Source organism: Rhodnius prolixus, unplaced genomic scaffold (assembly GCF_049639745.1).
Source record: "Rhodnius prolixus isolate KJV_2025 unplaced genomic scaffold, Rpr scaffold_2, whole genome shotgun sequence".
Classification (NCBI taxonomy): domain Eukaryota; kingdom Metazoa; phylum Arthropoda; class Insecta; order Hemiptera; family Reduviidae; genus Rhodnius; species Rhodnius prolixus.
In genome coordinates this window covers 48,834,887-48,847,374 of record NW_027411592.1, presented here as the reverse complement: position 1 = coordinate 48,847,374, position 12,488 = coordinate 48,834,887, and the positions used below count along the sequence as shown (strand labels likewise).

Sequence of the window (12,488 nt, the reverse complement as noted above, 5' to 3'; positions counted from 1 at the left end):
CTTTAAACTGGAAATGTTAAAATTTAATTTTTAATACATAAAAAAAATGCAATATCAATAATTATATTTTTTTAAAGGAATTTCCTCAATAATACAGCTTTTCGCCTGAGAATATTTTATATACATTTAATTTTCAAGTATTTTCAGAACATGGAATTCAACAACGATTAAATGCGAAAAAAGAAAACAGAAATTTCTTTTGCTTTTAGGACTTCATGTTTAGCAAAATAAAAAGAAAGGCCTAACACTTATTTTATAAGTTTAATATAAAAAATAAAAGCATGGTCCCTTTAAATATTTGGTAAAAGGCTGCAAATTATCACAGATATGTAATTGCACGCATTTGACGCATGATGTAAATTCTTATTATACTAATACTTCCAAGCTATGAAACATATTCTTAAATTTCAAATGAACGAAATAATAAAACAAATAAATAATTTTATATTAAAAATTAGTTCATAGTTTCACAATATTTATCTTATTCTTAACTGTAACTGTTACCACAATACACACTTGTTTTCTGGATTCATAAATGTGTTTCGTTGACAACCCCATACTTCAGCGAAATCATCTAAATTACTTAACGTTCCAATAACTCTAAATTTATTAGGACTATGTACATCTGCTAAGGACATCAACTCGTCTTCAAATGAAGTTTTTTCACACCATACCTGAAATTATTCATTAAGAAAAATTCAGTAATTTCTACAGTGTATAGCAAACTAGAGCTTGGGAAAGGAGATTACATGCTTGGGGATATCAAACATGTAATTGAGAATCCTGTTTCACAATAATTGCAAACTTTTTAGCGAAAAAGATTAGACAGATTAAACAAATACAGAAAGAAAAACGAACGTAAACTTACGTTGGCATAAGAAAGAAAAAATAACTGTTCATGTGTGAAATGATCCATCCCAGGCAGATACGGTTCGTGTCCATTGCGTTGCAGAAAGTATTTGTACGCATGATATGCCTCTCTTACGCCACCATTATCGGCAATATTTTCAGCCAAAGTTAAATTCCCATTCAGCTATATTTTTGTTTAAAAGAAAATAAAAAATATAATAATTTTTAAACATGCTATTTTATCTAATCGTATTAGGATAAATCAGTACCCTATCCGCTTTAGTATACCCAAAATTGTTATACTGATCAACAAAACACTGCGCTCTTGAATTGTATTCTTTTGTCATATCCTCGTCCCACCAGGAAATTCTTTTACCTTCAAAGTCGTAATCTTTACCTAAATACATAATTAAATAAAATTCAGTTACTATTATGGTCTTACTATTAAATGATTACAGATAAATGGTCTTACTATTATTAATTTACCTTCTACATCAAATGCATGAGTAAGTTCATGGCCTAAAATTGTTCCAATTGCCCCATAATTCATTGCCCTAAAAATAGTTTTAATTGTAGCTTTTTTTTAAAAAATAAATGAAATTATTCTATAATTTTAAATAATTACAACTATTTATATCAAATTAAAGAGGTTAATGAACATTATGCTTCGCATACAATTTTGTGTTCACATATTTCTTGATGATATATAAAATATTTATATTATTAACCTCGATTCGACAATCTACTATTAAAAACCAATAATCGCGAAGAAGCATTAAAGAAAATGCGGAGAAAAAAAAGATTTTCGAAGAGCCCACATTATAAGGAACCACATTGATGGAGGCAATATAGGGCACAGTTTTCTGTTTATGGTTTTCGATTTAAAGCAAGAGGGACTTTACCAAAAACAACGAGGGGTTTCTTAGACAAAGTGGGTATAGACCCAGACAAATAGAGAATATTTGACAAATATTTCAATGGGTATACATTATTGAGTTCGTAAATTTAACTACTTTTATTAAACCACTGTTCTGACTTGGCCAATCCAATATAGTGCGTTATCGTGTTACTGTCTTGCAATATATAGTAAAACTGTATTACGCGCATCTCAACAAAGTTGAGCAGTCCCACTTATTGTTTTATGTTCAATAATTGCCTCTCTCTCTGTTAAGAAGATACTTATTTAAACATCCTCTAATAAAAAATACTTCTTTTGGGAGGTCGCGAAAATGAAATTAAATAATAATTTGATATGATATATTATTTATTTTTATACGAACATTTAAAACAATAAATATATTAGTGACTAATTTTAAGTTAATTTTGAGTTATGACTTTTGAATGAACAAGGCGGCAAAGCAGACAGCTAGTCGCCTAATGTCTAATAATATCTACCTCCTTAACTTATTTTAGACTTACTCCAATCCAAGGAAATAGAAGGGAGATTGTAGTATACCAGCCGGTATTGCTGCATGTAAGCAATTATTCATTTTTTATGAATGTAAGAAAAAAAAAAAGTTAAGCAAATTCTGTAAAAATAGCAGCAACATACCCACTGCATTTGCAGCTCTTCCATAAAAAGCATTAACTTCTAATGGATCAGCAATCCATCTGAATTCAAAAGATAATGTTAAAAATGAATCTATAAAGGTGTACAATTTTTTTTTTTTTTAATTAAGTAACTTATATATACTCTTGGCTTTTGTTTGACGCTACATCTCCTAATGTACTTAAAATTTCTCTAACTTCTGCACTCTTTATAAGCATCATGGAAGTTAAAAACTGGCCATCTATAACTTCAATCTAAAAAGAAATAAAAGAACGGTTATTGTAACATCATTATTAATTTTGAAATAAAAAACAAAATTTTAATATGTTTGCTAACATTTTTGTACAGCGCTTCGAGTTCTCCCTGATTTAATAACCATTCTGGATAACCAATATAACTTTTTATTGAAGATGCTTTTTTCCAAGTATTTCTTTTTGTTTTTTCATCCATCCATGTCAAAGAATCAACAAGGGTGTTAAAAGAAGTTGTTATGTCTTTAAGCATCCATTCAATCTTCAAAAAAATACATTAAATTTCAAAAGTCACAACGAAAGATATGGTAACAAAATAATCAAAGAGTAAAAGTATCTTTTAAAATTTTGTGAAATAATTGGCTCAAGAAAATAATAATCAGGCCTCCTTTTGGTGTATCCTTTACACACGCTGTAAACCCATTTTGGGTAGGTATCCTCTAGGATGATGAAGTAAAGTAAAGATCGTACCTTTTTTGAAGTTTCTTTAAGGCTATTAATCGATGCAAATTTGTAACTTATGGCCAAGTTGAAAAATGTTTTAACATACTTCACACATTTATAACTTCTGTAAAAATTTATTAAAGTAAATTAAAAGCAGTGACAGGAAATTATTAGGAATGTTAAAAATCAATTATTAATGTAAATAAATTACTAATGTTGGGCATTGCATTGTTCCCCAAATAGTAGAGTTTACCTTGACTGTCGTTGTTTTCTAAATAATGCCTCATATAGATCATCTTTTAATGTTCTCATTTCATTTGTAGTATGAGGAATCATGGTCGATACCATTCCCCACCAGAGATAGCGCTCTAGAAACAGAAACAAAAAGGTTGCTATTATGTACCTAAGACAATATCAGATTAATTGTCAGCAAATATTCTATAATAAGACAAATATTGGAGAAAATAGTACAAGAAGGGATGCAGCATCTGGCAAGCTAACCAAACTAATAATTAGCCCTTTCAAATAAAGGTGTCTACTGAAAGTGGATATTTCATATTAAGACAACTCAAAGACAAAGATTTATCTAAATAAAAGTTGTATGTTCTTTAAATAACACATTATTAGAAACCATTGTGTAAGACAAACAATCTACCATAACAAAATACATTTGTAAGTTCTTCAATTGAACAGAACATATTTTTGCCTCTAGATTTGAATTTCGAGAAGGTGCTAGGTGTGCCATACAAAGAAATCTTTAAAGGCTGCATAACTTAGCGAACGTTAGACAATTTTTTATTTATTCAAGCCTAGGCTTCACTAAACAGTGCATAACCTGCTCTTGAAAAGAAACAGTGCTAGTTAACTCCAATGATATCTTCATAGAAAAACCTAAAAAATTATTTGGCGAAACGCCGGACTGTTTTTATGCTTAGCTGTGCTTAACGGCCCATTCCATCATCACAAGAGAGTGAAGAAGCCAATATAGACGTTAGATTATTAATGAAAGTTTGAATAAATGCCAAATCTTTTAAATTTATTTTCTTACATTGTAATACTTGTTTTTCTATTTTGAAAACTTATTAAAATTTTTTAATGCTACTTGAGAATATTTACTATTTCCTTCAAGGTAATCGTTTGATCTAATAATTTAGAGAAATGATCTAACAAGTATCAAGTTATTAGTGTTACTAGGGAGTTTCAGGTTATTGCCAATAAGATGTGAACAGAAGCTGAGAGCAAACATACTTTTGCTAAAAATTTGTTACATTAGCGCTTTATTTCTTTCCTTATGAGAAACTAATTATTCTTTTCCAGTACTAATAATATTGAAGGACCTTGGTACTTTTTCTTTATTCGCAAGTAGACCTTGCTACATCTAGAATGTGATTACGTAGAAGTATAAGCTTCAGGCATTACCGAAAAAATTAGAACCTTTCTATAAAGCTAAAGTTAAGTACTTCCCTTCAAACGTTTAGATACTAAACCTTAACAGTAAATATGAGTGACAGATTTTTTATTTCATTCTGAAGTTGTACCTAGAAGGAAGCTTAATATTGTAAAATTGAACAGATTTGACTTTATAGCCACACTCGCCTAATTTTTTATTTGGTGTAAATGATTTAAATATCAATAAATACGGTCAGAAAAAAAAAAGTTATCTGAAAGAGCAATTCTGGAAATAAATCTGTGAATTACGTTCAAATGAGCATATAGCGTGATAGCTAGCAACAATGCAACATGTCCGTTGAAGGTTGATGAAAATAGAAATTATGTTTCACCTTAATTTATTTTTTGTTTTCCATTGTATATCATTCGAAATGAAACTAAAGATATTGATGTTCTATAAACAATATGTTGAAAACGTTTAGTATTATTGAGGCTTCTTTGAGAGAAATAAAAAAACTAAATCTGTGTGGGACACAAACGACCTTCTCTTACTATATTATAATTTTCCATGTTTTAACATACTTTTTTTCAAACTTTGAATTTACGGTAGAATTTTCTTCAACCACAGAATTTTAGTAACACATTTAGATTCACATTCCTTCACAATTTGTTAGTTAGACGGCCGTACATTATACTGAAATGATACTTAGAAGGACTCTATCTAATCTCAACTCCTAGAAGTCTCCTTAATCGAATTTTACTGGTAAAATGTTAGAATTAAAAGTGATAGATCGCAATTAGAAAATCATTAGAGCATTACTTTCCTTATTTTGTAAGATGAAGTGAAAACAATTTCATTTTAAATTTATCAGTGATGAAAGAAATAGGGCACCAGAGGTATCCTAGACGTCGAACTAATAATGTTTTCTGTTCAAAGAAAATTGTTCTTATTCTTTTCAGTAATATTGTATATAATAGATATTGTAATATTATATTTCAGTTATATCAGCTGAACTTACTGAAAATGTGGTTAGGTCCGCAGAGTTGGATAATAGCTATGATTTTAAGCGAGTGTAGTGCGAGACGAAAACATAAGTGCAATCAAAATCTCTGTACCAAACTTATTTAATCTACCTCTAATTTTTAATGAAAGTCAGAAACTTTTGAGCGATGCAATAAACATATCATGGGAATGGAAAATATCAAAGATATAATTCATCAATTGGCATTTAAATTTATTGACCAAAATTATTGTAATTAAAATTTAGTGTAATTAAAAACTGGACAGCCATTTTTTTTTTTTCGGAATTATCTCTTAAACTCCTTAATATGAGGCACTAAAGTAAGTTTGCTGACTAAAGTAATACCTAAATATTAAACGTATACGTACCTTCCTGGTCAGATTAGAGTCAAAACCAATAACCTTGCCAATTAAAGGCTGCTTTCAACAAAATTACACTTTTATTCAGAAAAATAAGCAACTCCTAAATCACAATATTCTGCACCCCAATCATGACCTTTCTTCCTAGTTTAGTTCTAATATTCCAAACTAAAAATAAAACGAGGTGAACACCATACATAAAAGTCGCTTTACCGAAAACACCATGAATCTCTGGAGATAGAAGAATGTAAAAAGTACTTACAGATCATTTGCTAACAAACAATTTTTTTCTAATTCACTCAAAATACGAGTATACAATTCCGTAGCATTTTTTTTTTTAATTTGGCACAATCGCAGTGTTGTTACTTGTGAGAATCAAAAGAATGAACAAACGAAAATTATGTCAGGGTTAATTAGATCATTATTTATGAGTAATCAAAGAGATTACAAAATATGCAGACCTACAGATAATGAAAGAACATCACTTTTTGCTGTAATTATCAGTTCAGTTTGTTTTCGTTACAGATTGTCCTTATCTGTTCATGAGGTCTGCGAAAAGAGAAAAAAAATTATCTACTATGAGGTCATTGTCATACTTTTTTTAATTCCCTACACACGCACATTGATTTGGAAAGTTAAGAAATCAAGTTATAAACTACATTATAGTGCAATTACTTTTTTTTGTAACGTAAAAAGTTTTCGAGCTTTAGGAATCCAATTAAAATTGTGCCAATTAGGAATTGTCCTAAAAGTTAAAATTATCACGCTAGAGTTTGATGATTCGCAAAAACGCTAACAAAATTAAGTAAATTGTCAGATTTTAAATTAAGAATAAATTACTTTCAGAAATAACACAGAGTTCTTTTTATTTTTCAAAACATGCGATTCAATTTTGATTTAATCTAAAAATAAATATAATAATCATGTCTATTTTCATATTTGTTAATTAAACAATTGATTAAATTGTTAGTTTAACCTGAGAATGAGATCTTTAACTTGCTTGATAAAACCTGCATCTTTCTGAATCACCTAATACATTTTTTATTTCTGACTACTTGTGATAAGAGCACATAATATGTGGTCACGCCAGAATTCTGTATGTAAAAAGAAAAAAAACAAATGGCTTGGGGCTTAGGGGCACTACAGAATAACTTGTGTATCTACACATGAGGAGATGTAGAAGATGTACACCAATGTGTCAGCTCATGAGTCTGAATAAAAAAGCATCAAATATTTTATACTACAAACGAATTAAAAAGAGGAACAAAAATCATAAAAGTAAAATATGAGTAGAAAAATATGGCCGGCAAGTTAAGAGTTAGTTCATAACTATTTTATTCTCTCAGAACTATTTTCATTATACAATATCTGTTTTATTTACTGTAAATTCGAAATTAAAATATCTAACTACCTATCAAAAGAAATATATAAAAAAAAAACTGTACTAATTTTAAAAGAAATTTTGTGGCTCAAAAAATTAAAAATCTCAAATTAAAAGTAAATTTTTTTAAAGAATATTTTTGATAAGAAATTAATAATTAATTGAAGTTTTGATTCTTTAAAGCATATTAAGAAACAAATATTAATGAAGAATCTAAGAGAACAAGAATCTATAAGGTTGCTCTAGAGAAAACTTGGAGCTTGGTGTTCCCACGAGAACATCTTGATGGGATCTGAGATGACGGATGATGGTTTTGTGGGAAAAACAAATGTAAAAAAATGCATCCTAATAACTTAGTTATTGACGTCACCATACTGTGGACTAGTACAAATACTAACTCTCTCACACTATTCCATGTGAACCGTAAAATACCCTTACCCTCGGACTGGTAGATAAATAAAAGCGTGGGAATGTGTGACCAGGGTTTCATTTAAGTGAATCTGAAAAATCTGATATTGCACAGCTCTTTGCATAATATATTAATCAAAGAGGAGGAGAAAACTATCCTCTTGTGTTTAGAAATTAGTAATATTGATTTGAACACACCATAAAATTAATAACATTTCGCTAAATCCCGAGTAGTAAAGTGGAATTTGTGCATCAACGTAGAGAATTGTAACAAACAGAATTTCTATCCTTCCCAATGAACTAAGAGTATTCAAGCTAAGCCAATCTTAATCGGCTATTATTCTAGAAGTAGATAGTCTTATACCTACTGGATGACAAATTTCTAGATACAAAAGAATACTTTATTGTAGCTGCAATTAACCCACTAAAAGTGAAAGGAATGTCTTTATTTCTAGGCGAGTTATTTTGGTTGAACGATGGATTGGGCAATTCAAGACACTAAAAGAGAGATCCATTAAAGCTAAAGCTAACTAAATGCTGAGTATGCACATCTCGTTAATTTAAACTACGTTAACTAATTTTATCGAAAGATTTTATTTTGTATCTACTTAAAAGTCAAATTGGTTCGAGGGGTTCATCTTATATTGAACGGAATATTTGATTGTTCATATGATAAGGCGTTTGGATCTTAGAAATGACGGTGTAGTGGTTTGTGAAAGATTGGTTTACCAGTTCTAAATCTTTGTTTTTTAAATATTCATTGTAAACAACTAGAAGTTATTTATTTCTTCTTTAAATTTAGAAGATAGACGCCAGTTTTATTGTAATAGAATCTATATAAAAAAAGTCTATCAACTTAAATTAATTTATTCATCAAATCAAACAAAAAGTTGAACGCTGTAATGAGAATCACTTAACCTTACCTTAACTGCTTCATTCTCGTTCAGTTTCTCATTATAGTACTAGGACAGGTTTGCGTGCAATAGACTCGTAGTCTTTTCAAACAACCCCACGGCATCTATTCTGTCAAAATACTCAAGAACGACTGAACAATGTCATTTAAAGTAATTTTACTTATTGTTTCCCATCAACTCCTTTTTTCAATTTCCTTGACTGATCTCTGTTTGCAAAATATATGGAAGTTTTAAGAATATAAAGTCATTTCAAGAATGTTGTAACAAAGTTTTATTGTTACGGGAAAATTATACTGAACATTATTTCATTTTGTTTTTTTACAAGCAAAAAAAAGGTTTTTGATAATGTAGTTTCTAAATCCTTTATAAAATAACTTTGATAATTAAAGTTCTATCAGCTGCATTTTGTAAAAGAAAAATTAAAATCTAAGCAAGCATTCCAAATAAGAAAGTAATTGAGGAATTGGAGGTTTGTTAGAGGAAAATGTATTTCAAAGTTTTTGTATTTGATAAATGTTCTGCATAACAGCTCTTTTCGGTTACTAACATCACATACTTAAAACTTTTAAGACTTAAAACAGAGTTAAAACTTACTTTTACGGGAATTAGGAGAGACCTAAAAGTAATATTTAGAACTTAAAATTGCCGGCAAAATTCTAAAGAGAATAGAAGTGGCGCATCCACGATCATAAATCTTACTTCTCACCATTTACTAAAATTTTTAGTTTTAAGACAAATGATAATTACATAAAAATTATTGTAGAAAGTAATTTGGGTGCCAATTTTTTTTTTAATCAATCCGTCTGATTTCTCTTTTTGAAGGCAGTTTAGAAGTTAAATGTTTTTAAAGAAGATCACACGGTAGCCGACGGCAACCCTTGATTCCCACACAGAGCCGTGAGAGTGGGATTCTCAGCGGACTGATCTCCCATGAAGACACACGACCTTGCCACTTCCATCTACCACACTCACAATATCTATAGCTTTCCTTCCGCTGTCAAAAACATAATCTCCAATTAAAAGCACTTAAACATTTGGTCACTGAGTATACTTTAAGTAGATGGGAAAGTCACGGTGAAGGAAGTCCCGTAGGACTCTAATTTTAGGCGTGGGAATCTTCTAGTACTTCACCAAGTTTTTGTCATTTTTTTCAAATGATTATCTACACATGATTATTACTGATGTAGGAACTTCACACGACTGTTATAACGAACTGTTAACATGATATACGTGTATTCTTTGAAATCACAGCCGAACGACCTTACTATGAATCTTTACGCTATTTTAGTTTCGTATATATCTGTGCGAATGTATTTACTGGCGTAATTGAATTTATTTTTACGAGTACAATAGATTTGTGAATGAAAGGAGAGATCAGCTCTATTTTCTAGCGACTCTATGTTGATACATCAATGCCAAAAATGAAACAATCTTTACAGTTTCTGATAATAGATGAGCATCTGAAACAGACCAGTAATTAGGAAAACTAGCGTTTTGCGACTGATAAAATAAAAAACTAGATGGACCCACACACTTAACTACCTCCATATACTGTGACATCAGTAAAATGACACAACAAGGAATCTACTATTTCAAATAAGTACTCCTGATCGAATTTACTATTAAAAATATTATTTATAAAAGTTATAATCTCCAGTTATAAAATCTGTCAACTATATTTCAAGAAAATTGACGGAGACATTTTTGAAGAATCACTGAAAATCTATCCAATTAGGTGGCACTTCCATTCACAATATTTTTTTCAAAATCTACAAATTTTGTTTCTCATTTCCAACAGCATAGTTTTAAACTTTAAAGCATGCATTAAGCTTGATCTACTCAGAAGTTGGTCTTATTTGAGTGCTGTAATTGTCACTTCTAGAACATCCCATTGTCTGGAAAGTATACATTTCTGTATCCGGGATATTTAAAAGGGTTAAGACATTTGTCTACACATAGAAAAAGAGGAATTATGATAGATGTAAAGTCAGAATATTCATTTATTTTTGTTAATTTATTCAAACAAATATTCCCGCAAGCGCTACAAAGGATAGCCTTCTTTTTATACCTGAAATTCTGTCCACTCTAAATTATTCTAGTTTTGAGGATTAAAGCTAAAATGAAGTGAAATTCTCACTTGAATTATTATTATTTAAGTTTGGATCGTTAACATATATCTATGAATCCAAACAAGCACCTGTACTGATAAACTTTAATTTTAAGTTAGGAATTAATCGATTTTAGATATTTTCAACTGTTAACCACAATACTTGGCAAATTCTTCTTATAAAGAGAATTTACTAACAAATTTATTATAGTCAAAGTGACATAAAAAAGAAGGGATGGTGTCAGTTTGAAGAACGTATTTAAAGAGATCCGTTAACACTAAGATCAATCACCAAAAAAAATCTTTAAACGCGTTCCAACAAGAAGGAAGCAGATGTTTGACACGACCTTCAACAATCAGCCTTTACAGCTTTGAATAGTAACAGATGTTCCCTCGAGACATTTAACGGCCACTTGCACAATATCTAGCTTAGTCCAGGTTCCATTTCAAAATAAATATACAAAGGTTCCCTAGCAAGTTCCTTTCATCCCTTTAAAAGTATTTTTTTTAGATTTTTTAAAGACCTTTACATCAAATATAAACTACTATTTTTTTTAAACTATTATTTTTTATTTTTTAATCTATTTCAACAACACCTTCTCTCCAATTTTTAAAGAAAAAGAGAAATGAGTAGGCATTGAAGCAACCGTTACTGCAAATATTACAGTTCTAATATAATATTCTACTTTTTATTCTAGCCGAAATCTAGGCTCCTCGTAGATAAAAGAAGTGGATATTATAACTATTCTAGAGTTCTTCAAGGAACTCACCTTGGACCAATTTTATTTTTTTGCTTATATTAATGATAACAGAAATTGTTAACGCGAGGTTAAATTTCTCATTTTTGCCGATGATTTAAAACTTTTTTCGTCCATTAGAAATTCTGCATATTCCTCTACTATTCAGTCTTCAATCTACTATAGGCATATTGATGAACTCACGAAAACGAAACCTTAATTTTTAAGGCTTAATATTACTTAATTTTCAGTGTTTACATTAAACAAAAAAAAAAAAAAAATTCAAATCCTATGATTCAGTTTTACAACGAACCTTAGCGAATATAGATTTAGATGAGTTTGTCATGATACTGTATTATTTCATATATGTACATTATAATTATATTGCTGGCAAAGCTATTAAAACTTTAGACTTAACAATTTTTCAAATAATAGATTTTTCAAAAACGTAAATTCCTTTAAATCTTACATCCACTTAGTATGTCTTACTGCTAGTGTGTGAGTATCCAAAAGCAAAAAATTAAACTTTGATGTTTCGATTAGTGGCTCCCAAAGCACAGCACAATAATAAGGTTTTGATCAAAATGGGCTCAATTTACTGTGACAATTTTTGTTGTTATTTTAGGGTTTTCTCAAAAACGGCACGGGTTTTTTTTTTTTTTTGGTATATAAGTGATTTTAAAACTTTAATTTGCAACATTTTTCAAGAAAAATTCCAGATTAAGGACATTTTTGAGAAAGGAGATGAATACATTTTCTCTTAAGTATCATTTTTATCATCCCATCCCTTATACACTTGCTAAGGAGGGTTATATTTGTTATTAAAATTCCTAAACCGTAAATACTTTTTTATACAAAAGATTGTCCACATTCTCGAAAATAGCTTCAAGGCTTTTCTGTAAACTGAATTTCGTAAGTGTGCTTGCTAATTATTGCAATAGAAGGAATGGAATAGCTAAGGACAGCTAATAAACTTTCAAAGTAATAATACAAATAAAACAAAAAAAGATTCCTGCCGTAAAGTAACAATCTTTTTAAATTTCAACTTACGATCATTTTTTTGTCATTTCTGTAGAGT

At 29.7% G+C, this 12,488-nt stretch overlaps 1 protein-coding gene across 6 annotated transcripts in view; it reads right to left on the bottom strand.

Moving 5' to 3' along the window:
- Positions 1 to 421: 421 nt before the first annotated feature.
- The window catches only part of LOC141449822 (neprilysin-like), a 46,507-nt gene continuing 34,440 nt past the window's right edge, over positions 422 to 12,488 (bottom strand). For all 6 annotated transcript variants that reach the window (XM_074119639.1, XM_074119641.1, XM_074119637.1 and 3 more), the window contains 10 exons: positions 3,347 to 3,461; positions 3,121 to 3,217; positions 2,735 to 2,911; positions 2,543 to 2,652; positions 2,402 to 2,460; positions 2,269 to 2,317; positions 1,336 to 1,403; positions 1,119 to 1,246; positions 869 to 1,033; positions 422 to 674 (listed from right to left, as the gene is read on the bottom strand). In XM_074119639.1, the coding sequence (XP_073975740.1) occupies positions 501 to 674; positions 869 to 1,033; positions 1,119 to 1,246; positions 1,336 to 1,403; positions 2,269 to 2,317; positions 2,402 to 2,460; positions 2,543 to 2,652; positions 2,735 to 2,911; positions 3,121 to 3,217; positions 3,347 to 3,461 (1,142 nt within the window). In that variant the 3' untranslated portion in view covers positions 422 to 500. The remainder of the gene's footprint in view (positions 675 to 868; positions 1,034 to 1,118; positions 1,247 to 1,335; positions 1,404 to 2,268; positions 2,318 to 2,401; positions 2,461 to 2,542; positions 2,653 to 2,734; positions 2,912 to 3,120; positions 3,218 to 3,346; positions 3,462 to 12,488) is intronic.